The sequence below is a fragment of the Myxocyprinus asiaticus genome, chromosome 4 (genome assembly GCF_019703515.2).
Source record: "Myxocyprinus asiaticus isolate MX2 ecotype Aquarium Trade chromosome 4, UBuf_Myxa_2, whole genome shotgun sequence".
Taxonomy (NCBI): domain Eukaryota; kingdom Metazoa; phylum Chordata; class Actinopteri; order Cypriniformes; family Catostomidae; genus Myxocyprinus; species Myxocyprinus asiaticus.
Window position 1 is genome coordinate 19,104,780 of NC_059347.1, and position 21,157 is coordinate 19,125,936.

General features: G+C 37.5%; 1 protein-coding gene across 1 annotated transcript in view; it reads right to left on the bottom strand.

Moving 5' to 3' along the window:
• The window catches only part of LOC127439584 (pappalysin-1-like), a 118,189-nt gene that overhangs the window by 23,345 nt on the left and 73,687 nt on the right, over positions 1-21,157 (bottom strand). The window contains exons 13-17 of the mRNA XM_051695765.1: positions 18,034-18,230; positions 10,922-11,029; positions 9,722-9,857; positions 7,673-7,886; positions 7,139-7,307 (exon numbers count right to left, since the gene is read on the bottom strand). Coding sequence (XP_051551725.1) covers positions 7,139-7,307; positions 7,673-7,886; positions 9,722-9,857; positions 10,922-11,029; positions 18,034-18,230 — 824 coding nt within the window. The remainder of the gene's footprint in view (positions 1-7,138; positions 7,308-7,672; positions 7,887-9,721; positions 9,858-10,921; positions 11,030-18,033; positions 18,231-21,157) is intronic.

Genomic DNA, 21,157 nt, shown 5'->3' on the forward strand with positions numbered 1-21,157 from the left:
GTGAACTAGGTATCAAACCTTTGGTTGCTTAATGGGGACTGTCCCTTCAATAGGTATACTGTAATGTCATTACAATTCATGCAAACGCATCTACATGTTCTTGTTACCCCACTGCACACTTCTGATCACTTCTTCCTTATATTTATCCTACAATTACCTCATTTCTCAACATTTCTCATCCTCCTCAGATCTCTTTTCGGCGTAATCTTCGCTCTCTCTCACCCACCCGTCTTTCCCCTATGATTTCATCCTCGCTTCCTCCTTCCATCCAGTTCTCCTCACTTGATGCTGATAATGTTAAACACTTTATACTCCATTTTAACATCTTGTCTAGATGACATCTGTCCCCTCTCATCCAAGCCAGCCCATGCCACACCCCCCAGCCCCTGGCTATCTGATGTTCTCTTTGAACATCGCTCTGAACTCAGGGCAGCGGAGAGGAAATGGCGCAAATCGAAAGAACCAGTTAACCTGAGTAGGCATCAGTCACTGCTCTCTTCCTTCTCTGCCAACATTTCCACTGCTAAAACATCCTACTATCAGAACAAAATGTTTCATTTATCTGATACTCGCACACATCTCTCTTTCAATCCTACCTGCACTCACACACATCATTAAAACATCTCTTCTCACTGGTACTTTTCCCAGTACATTTAAGCATTCAACCATCAGTGAAGAGAAGTCTGCCTTAGGCTTATTTGGGCTCTTTCAACCCTCTGAGGATTTAGTTATCTTTTTTCTTGCAACATACTGGGAACATTAAATGACCTATTATAAAACCAATACATTAATCATTGCTTTTATTACAGTAACATCATGTTCTTGTTCAGAAACCCTCATTAAAATCTTTACTGTGCCTGCAAATAACCAACTAATCAAATCTGTAGTATGTACAAAGCAGGAATAACAGTCATGAATTTGTCACCAGGATCAAAAAGTAAAGTTTAATATAAACCATATCCGGCGGTTTGGACACATGCCATAGGTGGGCTTAGAGTCCAGACGGTTTCAATGAAGCACACAGTAAAACATGCATGTCTCCACAGATCTCTCCATTTGTTTATGACAAGTGATGAAAGGCTGGTTACGAAAAAGATGTCAGTGATGTTTATTGAACCCATTTCTGTGAAGCCAAAACAGTATTTGCTGGCAAGGCACAGATTTTATTGTCCACAAAACAAAACACCAAGATGAATGAACAGCAATTTTGTTGTTGCTTTCATGTGACCAGGGCCATTTTATTCTCACTTCTTTTTTCTGTTTTTATTGTAGATTGAACTGGTCTAGAATGCAGTGAGTCTGTGGAATCCAATGCTTATCTAATGTTCTGTACCCTCTCAGGAAATGTACCAGCACCTAAAACTGAGCAATGCAGCGGGAAGCTTTTGAAATGCAATCCAGACACAGTTACAAAACACTTAATTTGCCCCCTTTCTTTCCCTCTTCCTGCGCTGAAGCTCTTATTGAAAACAGCAAACCATGAAAGTGTGAGTCTTGAATGTTTGAGCTGCATATCACAAAACAAAACAAAACAAAAGCAAAACTGGCCTAAAGACTACATTCCACTTCATCATGTAAGAGCAACAGTATAGTTAAAGACCAGTCTTTGACCTCATATCACTGGCACAATAAAATCCAAAGTGAATGGCCATCAGCCTGCTCAACATCTCCCCCAGGGTTAAAGAGATCACTGTCTATTTATCATAACAATGCCAAAAAGCATGTTAGCGTGCATACCTGCCTTCTTAATAAACCTTCTGAGGCTACAGAAGTACATAAAAGTGTCATCTAACTTTCCCTCCCCAGACCTCTCTGGCTCTCAAAGCCATTTGAAAGCTGAATGACACTTCTGACACAAAGTTTATTAGCCGACACTTGCTGTATTACAGAAGCAGTAAAAGAAATGACTACATTCATGGGAGGTTGAACAGGAGAAACACACACACATGCAGGAGGCTGTTTAAATGCCCAGGGACCCACCTGTATGGTATGTAATCGTGGTCACAAGCACACATATAAAGTTACACACAAACACGCGGTTTCAACTTGAGTTGGATGTACATAGCAAAAATCATTTTCTTACTTGGTATAATCTTGTTTACAAGTGTTTAGAACAAGATAGAAAAAAAAAAAGTATTTTCCAATGGGGTGAGAAAAATAAACTTGTTCCCTTGAATTATCTTACTCCATTGGCAGATTTTTTATCTTGTTTTAAGCATACACCTCACTAAACTTTGATGTTTTGTTGTTTTCTCTCAAAACAATACTTAATTCTGTTTCTTATGGATGTTTAGATTTATACTGGAAAACAAGACAAAAATACTGAGTAAGAAAGTTATTTTATGCAGTGTAATATCTTCATAGGCTGTTCCTTCTAGTGAGCAGATGGGGAACGGCTCGTCGGAAAAGAGGACTGCCGTCCCATCGGGGGGTGGCAAGTTGTGGAGGGGGGATAGAGGGGTGTCTGCGTGCGGAGTTTCCTTCTTTTAAAACTTTACAGCTGCTGATTCCTCCACCACAAAGTATTTAACTACCACTGACTACTGTGCCTAATTCAACACAGATGCCTCTGTTGGACTTTCTTCTGCACCCCACCTCCATCCTGTCTTCCTCTCTCTGCATACACACATACACAAATGCATAGTAACACACGAAAGCAAACTCAGTCAACACACACACACAACCACGCATAAAAAACAGGGGGTAAAGCAAACCTCGAAGTCTCCATTTCCCTCTGTGCTGTTGAAATGTTGTTTGCCTAACACTGACTGCTTTCAATAACACCTTGGCAAAAACAAGAGGCCGACAGTCAGGAGGTTGTGGCCACAAAGACAAGACACTTCAGTGGTTGTTTTTGCTGTAGTTATCGGCTCCCAAAACTGTCCTCTGTGTGTGATGGTTGTGAGATCATAAACCTTGATGCTTGCAATTGTGTAAACAGAGATCTATCTCCTAATGCTGTTTAAAAAAAAAAAAAAAAAGGACTTTTTTTAAAAAGGACTGTATTGGTAGCCGCTCACTGATGCTACGGAAACAGGTTAATGATGAAATGTCTAATTTGTCACTGACTAGAGTCTTTAGGAACACATATTATGAGCTCCCTCAAGATGGCTAATAAGTTCTAATGACTGTGCTGGGATCAGCACTTTCCCTCTGTGAAGGGCCAAGGGCTTCCTCACACTGCCGTCCTCATCTCACTATAGCACGCAAACAGGGCTGTAACCACGGTAGACAAGCACCATCAAATATTCTGATTAGTGGTCGATAAAAATGTTTTTCAATAAAATAATAATAAAAAAGAGATTATTTATTTAATCTTGATTTACTTTAAGCATTCCAAACAAGACTTGAATGTACATAAATTCAAATTTCTTGTAATTCAATTCATAACTTAATTTTTTAAAGACGTTTTCATAACTTACAATTTTTTAATACATAGATCCTGCAAATGTCATGTGTTCTATAGATATTATATTCCAAACATATTTTTTTTCTAAAGGAATCATTCTAAATACCCATTTCCAATCATTATTCTGATTAAATTAAGCTTTCATTAAGTGTTTTAATGTGTCTGTGTGTTGAAACCACACTACAATAACTACAAAACGTTATAATAGAATATAATACAATATACAATACATTATTTTTATTACTTTAACTTGCAAAAAAACATTTTGATAATTATTTTGAATGTTGCACCAAATGATTTGGTTTCAGCCCTTAGAATAATGCAATAAGACATACTATAAAAAGTTATAGAAATAGTCTTTTTCAAATTGAACAGAAATAAAACATGCAGAGTTTGTAATATCTGACTGAAAGAGATTGAATTTACAATTGCTATAGAAATGCACAGAGATATTGTATTTTCACGATAAAAGGAAAATTCCTAAAAGGAAATTCTATATATTGTACAAAAACTAACATTGGTGTTTTAATGAAAACAGACAAACAAAAAATGTGTATAAAATGTTTAAGACATGCAAATACTGGAACTTATTCATGGAACATAAGTGAAATGATTTGATGAAAAATGAGCAAAATGAAATGTTGCATTCAATTTAATGCAAAAATGTACCAAATGCTTTTTTTTTTTTTTTTTTTCAAATGATTAGCACAGAAATTCATGAATGAAGTTAATACTTTGTTGCAATATTTATTTTTTGTGCAATGTTTATATTTACATCTATATTTACATCTATATTTATATTATATCTGATTACATATTTTATATCTATACATATCTATTTATAAAGAGGCTTCCAATAAGGTTATAACCAAACTATACCATCAATGCTGAAGAACATTAAAGCATTTAATCTTCAAAGCAATAGATGGGCCTGCTTTAAACACTGCTACACCAAATCTCAAGTCATATAAATAAGAGAGTGCAAGGTTTAAATACAGCACAGTGGACGACCGTGGGTGCATTCTAAACAAATGTTTTGTGAATACTTTACAGTTTTATTTCTTTTTACAATGCAATGCTGCAAATACAGAGGTATTACAGTTCCTGTAGCAGATGTGGTGGTCTTTATGAAAACGCTCCTCTTTTACCTTACATAACCAGACTAGACATCCCCCCAATGGCCTCTGAAGCCCCCCGTCCTGGACCCCAATGTGCACCGCTGTTAAATAAGCCGAGGCCTCCCAAAAGCAGAGAAAAACTGCTGTCTGCTGCCTTTCTTTCCAAATGCATATAACTCATAAGCCAAGTTTCTCAATCGACAGCGGCTGCTGGCAAAAACCCACCCAACATACAGTAGAACTCATGTGCTTACAAAGAACACACACTTTCTCATTGTTTTTCCCCCTTGTTCTTTTTTTCGTGAATATCACCAAGAGAACAAGAGCTGGGAAACAGAACAGAGTTGTTATTTGAAAGGCAAGAACAGCAAATGTCCCAAAACGTTCTTTGTTTGTGGAGTTAGCACTGTGCTAACACTTGGCCAGGTGGAGTGGGGTAAATTAATGCTTTGCCACCGCTGACATTTTGTGTGTGGAACTGGGGTCAACGGGTTGCAGTAATCGGTGCTCGTTGCTTAGTGAAGACGTACTAGGCTGGCAGATCTACAGTGCCACTGATCCGTGGCCATGCCTTAAACAAAATCCTCTGGGAGCGTGGCGGCGGCTGAGCATGGTGCTTTTGATGTCAAATAGACTCGAACAAATTGCATGCTGACCAACTACACCCCGACACTTTCTTCACACGTTCAAACAGCAGTGTACCAGAAAATGCAAGCGCAATTAGCAGATGTGCAAGGCGCACACACTCACACACAAAGACACAAGTAGACCCTCGTGTATATGAACAAATAGAGACAGACACACACACCAGCCCATTTTTAGAATGCTTCCATCGTTACATGTGCAGCCTTCTAAGGCCACATCCATTTTCATTTGAAATCTCAGTTTTCAGTTTCCTACATCATCCTTTTATATGGTAATAGAGAGCGTTTTCAAAAGTATCTGTTTTTAGTGCAGTATAAACACTGTTCTAATGTGAATGAAAGGTACAATGGAAAAAAATCAAGGCATTTTAAAAAGAAAATTTAAAATGTGGACGTGGCCTATGGGTTAAGAGTTGTGATTGTGGATGCACACCAATGATTCTTCAGATACTCTTAATGACATCAGATAACAAATCAAAGACAAAGCTAGCATTGGCTGATTAAATCAATCTTTTACAGCAAATGAATTGAATCAACTCATTATTTTTCATCTAACAAATCATTGTGTTTGCATAAAGTGAATTGTTCTTACGTAATGAATCGGTTGAACATATATGCAAATTTGACCTAATTGAATGAGAGTTGTTTGTTGAAATCAAACTGAATCAATCGAATTGACCACTGATTGCTGAGTCCATCATTCAGTTTGAGAGTTGTGACTTGTGGATGTACATAAATAATTTTCAAACAAAAATTTGTAGACAAAATTAGCCATCAAATTAATATTTTGGATTAAATGAATCGTACTTTTGCATCAAATGAATAATTGTTTTGCACTGAATGAATCTGAATGAATGAATTTTTTTTTTGGCGTTAAATGAATTTGTAATTTGTGAATTTGATTTGCAATGAATCGGATGAAATTATATGCAAAACTGAGCATGAGTTGTTGGTTGAAATCAAACTGAATCCATTGAATTGACTGCACTGATTGTTGAGTCCATCACTTACTGATTCGAAAATCACACTTTCGGTCATATCCCGCCAAAAATTAACCAAAAACTCATAAATGAGTCAATCCAAAGAACACTAGCAATGTTTACAAAGGATTTTTTTACTTTAACATCAATTTTAAGTTACAAAATTGTACTATTTAGAAATACTTTTCTAATTACATTTATTAGATAATTAAACAACCGATTAATGAAAAAGAAGTACTCAGAATAATCAATTATGTAAAATGAGTACGGCTTCTCAACCCTAAACAAAACCACAATATGTAAGAACCAAAGGAAGCAGCCATGCACTGTGAAAAATTATCATTGTGTTCATATTTGCCAGACAGTGATTTCTGGAAGCAGGAACTTCCTTTCCATCACTCACAGATGACCGTTGAGGTTGCTATTCAGTCAACTGTTTTTCCAGCCTATTACAATAACAACAACAAAACAACTTCCAGTCAGAGGGGAGGTTGAGAGTAATGTTTATGAAAAATCTACAGCTTGTCTTTTATTGGAGCCACATGGACCATTCCAGTGGCTGCAGTGAGGGAGAAAGGCATAAAATCAACATCAAGTCAACAGCAGAGAGCTCACTGCTCAGAGCGCAAGCTATTGTGGCCATTCACTTACCCTCTCACAGTTTGCTTAACAAATCCTACGTGAGCCATAAATCTTTACTGCTACTTTCTCTGTATGTGGTCAGGGCATGAGTCAATGATTATTGTTTAATCTAATACAAGCCCTTGTGTGTGCATGTGAATGATTGTGTTGTGTACTTCTCTATGAAACCTGGTCAAAATTCTTGGCAAAAAATGTAAGAGATTTTATTGCAGGACATAAACACACACACACAGACACACACAGACGCGCACACACGCACAAACAGAGATTGAGAACACATATAAAGTACTACCCAAATATATTACACAGTACATTCAAAAAGTGATTAACTAAATATAGTGGTACCTGTGTTTTGATGATGTCATCATCTCGATGGATTTTCAGTATATATCCTCGGTTGCAGGTGATAGTGCAGCGCACTCCATTGAAGTATCCAGGACTACTGCACTTCATCTCAGCATTGTTGAGCATTAGCTTCTGACACTCGAGGGCATCACACGAGTAGTGAACACAACTAAGTGATTGTGAAATTTGCAAAGATTACAGAAAGTAGTTACATCATGATCATTTAGGGGCCGTTCACACTGAATGCATTTTTGTGTTAAAAACGTGGTGCTCCTTTCACAGTGAGACACAAGAGTAAAAGATGTCTGTTCAGAGCATGTTTACATAGAAAAAACATATTTAAAAAAGTGGATACAAACACAAAAATGCATTTGGTGTGAATTCTTGAGAACTTATTCACAACAGAGCTCTTAACATGAAAAGTGTATAGACTGAAGAAGACTGAAACACTAGTTCAGCATGCTGCATGGTTGACACAACTTTCAAGCCTCTGCACTGACATGAGTGGAAGCAATGGTAGATTTATTTCCTCACCTTTGGCCCATAGGGTTGTAGATTTCATTGCTCTGGCAGCTGCTAATCGTGATGGGGTCAAAATATTGGAAGGAGCGCAGCCCTACACCTGAGATGGCCACCAGAGGAGAGGCGAAGCTTACTATGATGGCCTTTGTCCTGTAGAAGGCCGTGCTCAGGTCGTGACTCACAGGAATAACTAGTGGATTGTTCCGGCAACTCAGCCTCCAGTCCCCTGAAACATCCAAGCATGGCACAATATTCAGTATATCACCTCATGTGATAGTAGCGCGAATTTCAAGTACAGCATTTGAGTAGTCTCTTAGCATCAGCTCAGGCGGAGGACAAGATTTTCAGCTTGAATTATGGTCTTTCCTCAAAGTTAGGCCGCCCTGAGGTATATTGCCATTTTCATTCATGTGGTAGCGGCTTGCATCATGTGAGAGAATTACAAGTGGAGCAGACGCCTTACAAGCAGCTTTCGACCTCCCAATAATTTTTTAACATGTCTAAAAAATTTGGGCACAGTCAGCTTGAATTCATGAGGTGTTTGTGCAGTTAAACAAGCCAATTTGCTGATCTGCTTGAAGTTTACCAATCAGGAGAACGCATAACAATGCTGAGTGTAAAACTGAGTGTTCATGAGGCTTTTACAAATTTGGAGAAAATGGCCGTATTACAACTGTGCTTTTCCATATCATGACTTCATCACTGAGAATCATTCAACAGAAAGGTCATACTGTTCTCTGCTCTTCAAACAACTCCTTTTCAATACCTAGAGGTTGCGCTAGAAAAACATCTCTATCACTCTAATGGACTGAGTTTTTTTGTGTGAAATTTCCATCATGGTCTATTTTTATCCATCATACTTGTATTTATTTCAGTTCTAGGGCTAAATTCAGGAGCATGCAGCATCCATTATAATGGTATTTACACTTAGTAATGGACTTCTAGGCTGAAAGTTCTACCTGTCAAATCAACCACTGCGCTAAAACAAGATTTTAAAACTTTGACTACGTGCGACTTTTAAGCGCATTCACATGGACAAGATTTCACAGATCTTCCTCAGTATGCCTGATATCAACATGGAGTGACACAGATTGGAAGCAAGCACATCTGAAGCATAATTATACAGGTATTCCACTAAAATAACTACTGATTTTGCTCTAATCATCATGTTTGCACTTAGAATAAATTCAAGTATAATTGGCAGAAACGGTGCAAAGATTTTGCACACTTTCTTTTTAATCTTGTACTTTTTGGGCGCTTTATTATCATGCAGTAACTGGCAGTAACTCACTGGCCTTATGATTGATGTATGAAAACAGACAGCCTCCCCTTGAAATCCAAATCTGTCAAATGTCGGACAACATTTGGAATAATTATCCGTCAATGTTTAAAAAAATCTGTAAATGATGGAGAGTTTTCAGTTAACGCAGCCCCTGGCCATACCCGTCTGCTTTTTTATTTCTAAATCACAAGCTATTACTGCCACAAGGAAATAAAATCATAACCTCTAGCTTTATGTTTTATAATGTTAAATAGCCCAATTCATAGGATCGCTTTGGAATTTGGGAGGTCGTAAAGTCGTACCACTGCATCTGTACGATTATCAGATAAACTGACCGTAACGTGAGCAGGGACTCATGACTTACCAAGTGTCAGAACTCGCACCGTGAGCACCTGTATCAGAACACTTGCAATTAAGTACATGAGTCATATAGACTAGTTTTGTGGTGATTTATTTTTTTTGGTCCTTTCTGGAGCTTGATTGATTGTATAAATAACCATTCACTTTTGTAATAAATAAAAAGCAGCTAAACATCTCCTTTTGTTGTTCCACAGATGATAAAAAAAAAAAAAAAAAAATAACATACAGGTTTAGAAGAGGGTGAGTAATTGATGAACAAAAAAAAATCTTTTTGGGGGTAAATTATTGAAGAATTGGATTACTAGTTGAACAGACCCTGTGCTGAATGTGTGTTTTTGGACAGTAATGGTTTATTCTAATAATAAACAAAGAGAAGTAAAATGAGTGATATCATATTATTGAGACGATGTGAGACTAACCAAGAGGATGTGTTTGCTCTTTAGTGTCCACCAGTTGAACTGTAATGTTGTGCTGTCTCTGGTCGATGTCAACAGTTCCGTCAGCAGCCAGATGGATAATGACCGCAGCAGCCACCATAGGATGAGCATAATGAGCCTTATGAGAGATAAAAGATAGTGACTGACATCCATTTTTAACACATACCTGTAACTGGTTACAGAGATTTTGCCAATAAGGATGTGCTCCTGAAATAACAACTTCTGTTGATCCAATATAGTTATATATAGAGTATAGTAACTCATTCCTGACCCCAAACCCTAGCTCTAATCATTAACTATCATTAAATTCAGAGGGAAACGACAGGTTGATAATAACTTTGTTCAAGTCCCAATCCCAGCTCAAACACTAAGCCTAAATTCTAATCAGTTCATAAGAATGTTGTTCCAGAACCAACAAGGACATTAATCCAGGACAGACTGATCACACTGTGAATTCGGTGACAATTGGTCCAAAGTTTTCCTGCTGAAATTGGTCTGCGCTTAGAGAAATTTGAACCACTTCCCCCAGTGGCAGAAGCTGGAAGTGTTGTTGAACATATGGGCACGCGTGAGCTCCAGTTTTTGTGTGAAATGACTGCCGCCAAAAGTGAGTTGTATTTTTAGTTGTAAATTATGTAATAGAGTGAACAGGAATGGATATTTTATTAACCTTCACCCTAACCCAAACCTCAAACCTAGCCATCAGTAGAGTAAAAATGTAATCTTGAAAAATGTGCTTGGGATGGCGCAATTCAGCAGAATGGGTTCGATTTAGGGTACATTAACTTTTAGACAACATGACAATTTCCATTATGTTCATGTCAAGAAACATGGTCTACTTAGATAAATCACAGTAAGTTGTGTGTTAAACTGTGATTTTTAATAAGTAGGATATGTTCCTGGATCAACATCATTTCAGCATAGTCGTATCCCTATCCCCAAACTCTAACCCTTAACTACCGCTAAATTCAGAAGTAAACGATAGGTTAATGAAAATATTTTTGAAGACCCAACCCCAGCCCACAGCCTAACCCTAAAATGTAATCAAGTTATTAGGAATGTTGTTCCAGGAACAAGGATGTTGATTCAAGAACTTGGCCTAGTTGTCAAAATCATAATAATACTGATTTGTCCACTTGATGTGACATGACATCAGTGTTTGAAACTGAAACCATCTCTTACCTTTAGCCAATATTGTGAAGTCCAGCTGTGCTGTTGTGACTCCTCACAAGGAAACCAAGCGTATTGAGACACACCATGGGACAGGTCAAACACCTTCGACTGACAGCTCTGAGTGAACATACACAAGTGATATTTATTTTCTTTTCAACCCATTATATATCCTTTTATTAAATCTGTGGAATATTTGTCTGATAACTGAAGACAATGATGGATTTAAAACAGCCATCACAACCCAAAGCGGATGATCTGTCTTTAATGCAAACCATTAATAAAAACATTTTATGTTCATTTATCTCTTGGTGAGCTCATTTAATTGGAGCAACGTTTTATTGATACATATTTTGTTATTTGTGCACCTGGATTCAAATAATTTTTGGAGGTGCATGCTTTTCAGGATTTATAATGCAAACCATTGCCTACTTTATTATCTGCTTTAGTTTATATATACTGTATATATTGATTTTCCCTGCATTTTGATATCCATGATGTAACAAATGTTTAGGAGGCTGAAAGGTAACAATCGTGTAATCATGGAGACACTGAGTTCTAATACCAGATGATTTTACTTATATTTTCAATAAAATTTGTAGCAGGGGTGCATTTGATTGCATTTATTTTGTGCATTTACTGACCTGATTCACTTGAACTGTACTTCATTCACTTAAGCTGTATGGGGCTATTAATATAACATCCATCCTCCTACCATTTTTGGCTTCTCGCAGGTGAGGAGACATGGGCATTAGCAGAGAGACAGCCCTAAATGGGCCAGCCTGACAATGTTGGAACTTTTGTTGGGTGGGAACCTTTAAAAATTTTTTATTTACTTTGTATATAAATTTAATTTTGATCACCGACCTACAAGTCAACTGGCCCATCAGAAAAAATACAAATAAAATCTTGGAGCTCCCTACAGTACGTTCATTTAATCCCTGACTGAGAGAATGTCTACGGTTTTACAGAACAAATAGACAGATAATAATCTTCTTCCAGTCTCTCCATTACAGCAATTCTTTGGATTTGTTTATAAACAAATTACCTTAAGGGCCAGGCACTAAAACCCAACTGAAATACCAGATCAAAAGGTAACTTAGACCACCTGAAAACTCACAATTAGCCTCCAAGTGGCCGGGTTAAAGTGCCACTCCAGATCAGCCTGAAAGGAAGTGAAATCCGGGTGAACAGGGGAACTGACCTACTCTCTGTGAGCACACCACACTGGGATCAGAACTGGCCTAAGTTGCAGTGACTGTTGAGTGCACAGTTTCAAAATTATACATAAAAAAAAGGAGATTGGCACTCTGTGTGAGCATGAAGTTAACCAATCATACAAGCCTTTAGGGAGGGTCAAGTTGGATCAAAATTTAAACACACTGCCGGTAACTGTTCTCTGGTATTAAGGGCAACTTTTGACTTCTTGCCAAAGAAAAAGCTAAAAACGTCTTTTCTTTCAGGCCAGAGTGCATTAAAGGAATAGTTTACCCAAAAATGAAAACTCTGTCATCATTTACCAACCCAAACCTGTTGTTGTTTCAAACCTGTATGACTTTCTTTCTTTTGTGGAATGCAAAAAGAAGGAAAAAAGAAGGAAAAGCTACCCAATCTTCATCTTTTTTTTTTTTTTTTTTACATAAATAGTCATTCATTTTACTACAATGCTGACCCTAATGTCTTTATAGAGGCCTTTTAACTCAGCGGCTAATTCCAAGTCCTCACAACTCTGCTCCGTTGATTCAGTGCGTATTGCAGGCAGTGTATTTCATTACACTGTAGAGTAATCAGACAGCAAAGCCTAACTTTGAACCCCCTGAACCCAACTGTGGGGTAACAATGTTTTTACGCTAGGTGACACTGGAGAGCTGCATGGCGCCTCACAGAGTGAATGACACTAATTACGTGTTCTGTTTTTGTGTATGTTTAACAACAGCAGGAGCAGTTCAGGGCAGCAGTGCAAACAGTTGTCTGTTTGTGCTTGTTCCTGTCTGCTCTTAATATCAACCTCATTTTCCCTTTAAAAAATTAGATAGATAAATATTAGATAAAATATTACACTGTAAAATTTTAAAGATGGAATTTATATTAGTTAAATGCTTTATAACAATATCACGATTATGTGATAATGGAGTGAATTTACATCATTTTACTGCTTTGATTTGAGCGGATGTTGTCACTTCTAAAATGAAAAACTGGGAATTTAATAATAAATATTCTAGGTATTTCTTCATTTCTTTGCTTTCTCTAATCAAATTTACAAAACATGTACTTGGGAATTTATTTTGATCGATATATAGGTTTTTCTAAATATTACTTTTCATCCTATTAGTCTTTTGTAATATTCCTAATAAAAGACAGTTCCTTAAAGGAATATTCTGGTTTCAATACAAGTTAAGCTCAACCGACAGTATTTATGGCATAATAAAAAATAAATAAATAAATAAATAAAAAAGAAGCAAAAATCTGTGTTACAGTGAGGCACTTATAATGGAAGTGAAAGTGGCCAATTATTATTATTATTTTTTTTAAATACATTTCAAAAGTATAGCCACAAGACGTAAACAATATACATGTTAACATGATTTCAGTGTTATAAAATCACTTACTAACCTTTTCTGTGTAAAGTTATAGCCAAATTTACAACTTTGTTGCCATGACGACTTAACACTGTAAACACAAAAACCCTAAATTGGCCATAAAATCTTTGATTTAAACAACTTTACAGCTCAAATAATACACAAGTTTTAGTAGAATATTTAATGTAAGTACTTTTATAAAATTATAAGCCTCACATTTCTGCATTTAAACCCTCCAAAAATGTACCCCCTTCACTTCCATTGTGCCTCACTGTAACCTAAATATGTTTTCTTTTTTTTTATTTTATTTTAAGAAAAGTAGGAACGAGTCAAAATTATATTTGTGGTTAGAAACATTATGCCACAAATAATTTCGATTGAGCTTAACTTGAATCAAACCCAGAATATTCCTTTAATGACATCTTTTGACATCAGTTTTGGTGGGAAAATAACAGCACCGACATAAGTATAAGGAATTATGTTATGTTTTGTAGTATCAGTTGGTGTCTCCCTCTAAAACATTCCATCCTGTGATAAAATTACAGGAACTGGTACGATAATATCAAAATCCCTCATTGAACATACTGTTAGCTCACTTTACCTCTTTATTTACATTCTGTAAGTCATCCTATTAATTTTCATGCTATTGTGTAAATAAGTTATGGCATATGTCTCATCACTGTCACGACTGCTATGTTGCTCGGAACTGCACCCAAGAATTTCACACACCATTGCACTTGTGTATATGGTTGTGTGACAATAAAAGTGATTTCATTTGATTTGATTTGAAGTTATAATTAATAAAGTTTAGGTGCCTGAGATTAAACAGAGCATATTTCTGAAAGTCTGGTAAACCCTTTAAATTATTTAGTTATTTTATTTTTATTTATTTTTTTCTAAAAAAAGTGAATAATCATTTTCAGAGTTAAAAAAAGGTAATACATAACACGAATAGGTCAGAATTATTTTATGCATTATAATTATATATATATATATATTTTTTGCATTCCATCTGCACATAATCTTTCTGGGCAAAAACGAGCATCTAAACTCAACAAAAAAAGAAATGTCCCTTTTTCAGGACACTGTATTTTAAAGATAAATTTGTAAAAATCCAAATAACTTTACAGATCTTTACTGTAAAGGGTTAAACAATGTTTTCCATGCTTGTTCAATGAACCATAAACAATTAATGAACATGCACCTGTGGAACGGTCCTTAAGACACTAACAGCTTACAGATGGTAGGCAATTAAGGTCACAGTTATAAAAACTTAGGACACTAAAGAGACCTTTCTACTGACTCTGAAAAACATCAATAGAAAGATGCCCAGGATCCCTGCTCATCTGCGTAAACGTGCCTTAGACATGCTGCATGGAGGCATGAGGACTGCAGATGTGGCAAGGGCACTAAATTGCAATGTCCATACTGTGAGACGCCTAAGACAGCGCTACAGGGAGACAGGAAGGACAGCTGATCGTCCTCGCAGTGGCAGACCACGTGTAACAACACCTGCACAGGATCAGTACATCCGAATATCACACCTGCGGGACAGGTACAGGATGGCAACAACAACTGCCCGAGTTACACCAGGAACACACAATCCCTCCATCAGTGCTCAGACTGTCCGCAATAGGCTGAGAGAGGCTGGACTGAGGGCTTGTAGGCCTGTTGTAAGACAGGTCCTTACCAGACATCACCGGCAACAATGTCGCCTATGGACCAGACAGGACTGGCAAAAAGTGCTCTTCACTGACGAGTCGCGGTTTTGTCTCACCAGGGGTGATGGTCGGACTTGCGTTTATCGTCGAAGGAATGAGTGTTACACTGAGGCTTGTACTCTGGAGCGGGATCGATTTGGAGGTGGAGGGTCCGTCATGGTCTGGGGCGGTGTGTCACAGCATCATCGGACTGAGCTTGTTGTCATTGCAGGCAATCTCAATACTGTGCATTACAGGGAAGACATCCTCCTCCCTCTTATGGTACCTTTCCTGCAATGCCACCAGCCATACTGCTCGTTCTGTGCATGATTTCCTGCAAGACAGGAATGTCAGTGTTCTGCCATGGCCAGCGAAGAGCCCGGATCTCAATTCCATTGAGCACGTCTGGGACCTGTTGGATCGGAGGGTGAGGGCTAGGGCCATTCCCCCCAGAAATGTCTGGGAACTTGCAAGTGCCTTGGTGGAGGTAACATCTCACAGCAAGAACTGGCAAATCTGGTGCAGTCCATGAGGAAGAGATGCACTGAAGTACTTAATGCAGCTGGTGGCCACACCAGATACTGACCCCCCCCCCCTTTGTTCAGGGACACATTATTCCATTACTGTTAGTCACATGTCTGTGAAACTTGTTCAGTTTATGTCTTAGCTGTTGAATCTTTTTATGTTCATACAAATATTTACATGTGTTAAGTTTGCAGAAAATAAAAGCAGTTGAAAGTGAGAGGACGTTTCTTTTTTTGCTGAGTTTACCTTTGTTTAGTTACAACAAAGATACATAGGTACAATATTCTCATAATTTGTCTCTCTGAGTGGAATCATCCTGGAATTCATATATCTAGAAGTGATGATGTAATATTATTATGACTTATATTCAGAGACTGGCAATTCACTTCATTCACAACTCCAAGACAGCTCTGCAGGGAGAGAGCTGACTGGAGAGAGGGGGATTCATAACATCTTTTTCATCTCTAAATGCCTCATAAAATTTGAATGAAAAGGTTACAAAATTAGCCACAAAACTAGAGAATTCTGATGTAATGCTTAAAAGAGAGTTAGAATGGGAGAAATGGGGTGAAAAAAAAGAAAGAGAAGATATTTGTTTCCACACCCCTTACTTTGCTCTTCTATCGTCTCCTGAGATTTCTCTCTCTCTCTCTTTATCTCTCTCAGCACACCACAGTAACCTCACTGACACTGTTCCCCGCTCAACCACCTCCCCTCCATTGATTCAAGTACAATACTGTACACAGGGCTCGCCAGTCAGTTCTACAGACAGTAACCTCTGTTGGCTGATTGGCCACACAATAAAACCGATTAGTCATTCCGATGCAGAACTAACATTGATCACAAAACGTTTCACTTTTAAGCCGTTAGTCTGTTTTCAATGGAAAAATGGAAAACATCTCAAACAGGGCTTTGATTTACATTCATATAAAAATAGTTGCGAGACCATGAAGTGAAAGTAAAATAAACTCCACACAAAGGCGTATTGGCAACAATGTGCGATGCATTACAGTGAGGAACAATTCCAAGTGATTTTAACCTATGTGCCAATGTTTCCCATTACAAACCACAATACAGTTTCTAGCAACAATGAGGTTCAAGCTCAACTGTGAAAAATGACCATATCTCAGTGCCATAAATCCTTAGGTTGCGCACAGCATGATAGGAATAGTTCTGGGACATGATTAATTCAGGAGCTTGCACGATTTTGGGCACAGGAGATTCATGCTCCTCCACAAACATCACAGGAGAGGAGAAGGGAGGAGGAGTAGTGGCCAATAAAACGGTAAAATTACAAATGTATCATGTTGAAATATCCAGGGAGTAAAACAACACAGGTTTTTTTTTATTTTATTTTTTTTCAGAAAGAGCCAATTCTTTACTATTTCCATGTGTAACGGGTTCAGGCAAAGTCTCAAATCTCTTCTTAACAGAATGTACTGAACACTTCTCTGCTATTTAATGTGAAACACTGTACTGTTCAGTCTGACTCCATTGTCCAGATATAAAGTGAGATTTCAGAGAGATTTGACTTTGTGTTATAGTTAAAGGTGCCACGTATACCCATAAATTACAACTATAAATATTTCAGTAAGTCATCTTTTACTAGGGTTTTATTTTTATTTTTTTTTATTTTTTTGCATTCGTGTATGTATATACGTATACAGTATACAGTATATACTAACTACACAGTCTAAAGTATTTGTAAAGCATTAGTTTACACTTAATTCATTAATTATAAACCGTCATTCCTACAGTGTTAATAAATGAATAGAGTACTGTATATACAAATAGAAATTATTTACATATTTACGTATTTTCATGTTTCCATTTATCATGGTATAAATATTGCTTGCAAAACTTGCTTGTTTTGATTATTGGGTTACCTCCCCCCAGTCCCCCCTGGAATCTACGCTCCTGCTAATATGTATAGTTCCAAATTTATGTATTTTCATCATGCTTAAATTGCAAAACCATTAAAACTATAATTAATCGTGTACAAATGTTAGTCATATTTTTGTTTTTATTTCATAGGCTGACATTTTAATGACAATTAAAGATTTAGTGGAACTTGAACAAAATCCCCAATTGAAGACCCCTGATATTAAGGGGATTAAGAGTATATCTTAGGTCCTGTAAATAGTCAACATTTTTATCATCTTCACTAGATCATTTTAAATGGGCCTGTGTCAGCTTCCCAAACATAGTGTATTTCATGTCAGCTATCCACATTCTAAACAGTATGTACTGCGTGTGTACATTGGCATGTATGCTTGTAAAAGTCACACGTGTCTCCCTAAGTACATGCATGCAGTCTCACCTTTGTCACTGCAGGATATCCAGCGGCCACCTCTGCTGGACAGTGTACCTTCTCCTCATTGGAAACCTCCACTCCATTGGCCCACTGATCCAGAAAACCGCTCGGTGTGTAGAGACCGCAGTCCCTTACGCTAGCCTCCCGCTCAAAGTCCTCACACACGCCATCACCGTCGTAAAAGTAACACAAGCTGGGCTCATCTTCAAAGGATAGAGATGGAGATGACAAAGGGATAAGAGCCATACCGAACTACTATATCCAGATCCTGTTTCAGATATTGTTAATAGCAGGCAAGTTAATCAGATAATTAGTAGCTGCTGTTTTACATAAAATGAAAGTAGATGATGCCCAGAGGCTGTCAAGCTCCAAAAAGGACAAAAAAAAAAGCACAATAAAAGCTTCGTAACAGTAGCACATACAACTTGTACACCATAATCTAAATCTTCTGAAGCCATACAATAGCTTTCTGTGAGGAACAGACTGAAATCACTATACACTGAAAATCTTGTTGCCTCTATTCCCTTTCATTGTATGGAAGCGTCTTGGACATTTGGAAGACATGAGGCTGAGCAAATAATTATAGAATTGTCTTTTTTTTTTTTTTTTTTTTTACTAACCCTTTAATTTTAACAGTAAGTAACAATGGAACCTTCATATGGTGAGTCTATAGGGCAATCTCACAAGTTGCAGAAGTCAGGGGCCGGTTGCACCAGCTATACGTATGTTAGAACTTAGCCTAGTTGTGGCGTAAATGGGCACTAAGTCACAATTTAAACACTACTAAATATTTGAGTGTTGCACCATTAAAAATAGGTAGGACGTAACCCTACGTATAAACTAAATATTTACAGAAGACTCCAACCAGGAGTAACAGATAGAATAAAAAAGCAGAATGATATTTAATGACATCAGTGAGCTCATGTTTTGCGTGACAGGCATCAATCATTTCGACATACATTATGATGTTGACATTTACACTCGTTTACATTTACAAGAGAGAGAAAAAAAACGTACTTTTATTCGGCTCTTTAGCATGAAACCGTTCTAACGGTGCAGTTTTCAGGGTGCATCGCCCGGTGTCAAGTTTCAACACATTCAAAATATATATAGGATATTAAAATGAACAAATGTCTATTTTTAATGGGGATATAATTTATTACAGCTGACAGTTACGTGAGCAGACAAGGTTTGAACATCAACCGTAATGAGATAAAACTGAAACACAGCTTTTTAACACTTCTGTGTACAAATTTGAAGGCTGTTCATTGGATCAATACAGGTAAACGTCATATTATGCAACTACGCATTACTTTACGGAGAGCTTACAACCAACTAGTAAAGTCTTGCCTTAAGAACAGGTGGTGCAACCAAATTAAGCACTGACTTGTAGTAATTACTAAGCCCTTAGTGTGAACTTTACGTCCCAACTTACGTGAGAACTTACGCACAGCTGATGCAACCCTACCCAGAAGTAATAAGTAATAAGAAATTTAGTTAAATGCTGCTGAAGCAAAACCTCTGCCAAACTGATGGTATAATCTGTTGTCAAAAGAGTATTTGTCTATAAAAATAATTCATCTGCATATTTTAAGTAGTAAATAAATTCCACATAGGCAATTTGGATAGTATGCGTATAAACAGCTTTTTTAAAGTGGTGATAATACAGCATGCAGTGTTGGGGAGTAACGGAATACATGTAATGGGATTATGTATTTAAAATACAAAATATTAGTAACTGTATTCCACTACAGTTACAATTTTAATCATTGGTAATTAGAATACAATTACATTCAAAAAGTATTTTGATTACTGAAGAGATTACTTTGCATTTTATTGTCATTTGTTTCATTTAATATTTACTCCTTTCAGATGGAAAACATTTATACATATACAGGTGCATCTCAATAAATTAGAATGTCATGGAAAAGTTCATTTATTTCAGTAATTCAACTCAAATTGTGAAACTCGTGTATTAAATAAATTCAATGCACACAGACTGAAGTAGTTTAAGTCTTTGGTTCTTTTAATTGTGATGATTTTGGCTCACATTTAACAAAAACCCACCAATTCACTATCTCAAAAAATTAGAATATGGTGACATGCCAATCAGCTAATCAACTCAAAACACCTGCAAAGGTTTCCTGAGCCTTCAAAATGGTCTCTCAGTTTGGTTCACTAGGCTACACAATCATGGGGAAGACTGCTGATCTGACAGTTGTCCAGAAGACAATCACTGACACCCTTCACAAGGAGGGTAAGCCACAAACATGCATTGCCAAAGAAGCTGGCTGTTCACAGAGTGCTGTATCCAAGCATGTTAACAGAAAGTTGAGTGGAAGGAAAAAGTGTGGAAGAAAAAGATGCACAACCAACCGAGAGTACCGCAGCCTTATGAAGATTGTCAAGCAAAATCGATTCAAGAATTTGGGTGAACTTCACAAGGAATGGACTGAGGCTGGGGTCAAGGCATCAAGAGCCACCACACACAGACATGTCAAGAAATTTGGCTACAGTTGTCGTATTCCTCTTGTTAAGCCACTCCTGAACCACAGACAACGTCAGAGGCATCTTACCTGGGCTAAGGAGAAGAAGAACTGGACTGTTGCCCAGTGGTCCAAAGTCCTCTTTTCAGATGAGAGCAAGTTTTGTATTTCATTTGGAAACCAAGGTCCTAGAGTCTGGAGGAAGGGTGGAGAAGCTCATAGCCCAAGTTGCTTGAAGTCCAGTGTTAAGTTTCCACAGTCTGTGATGATTTGGGGTGCAATGTCATCTGCTGGTGTTGGTCCATTTTGTTTTTTGAAAACCAAAGTCACTGCACCCGTTTACCAAGACATTTTGGGGCACTTCATGCTTCCTTCTGCTGACCAGCTTTTTAAAGATGCTGATTTCATTTTCCAGCAGGATTTGGCACCTGCCCACACTGCCAAAAGCACCAAAAGTTGGTTAAATGACCATGGTGTTGGTGTGCTTGACTGGCCAGCAAACTCACCAGACCTGAACCCCATAGAGAATCTATGGGGTATTGTCAAGAGGAAAATGAGAAACAAGAGACCAAAAAATGCAAATGAGCTGAAGGCCACTGTCAAAGAAACCTGGGCTTCCATACCACCTCAGCAGTGCCACAAAC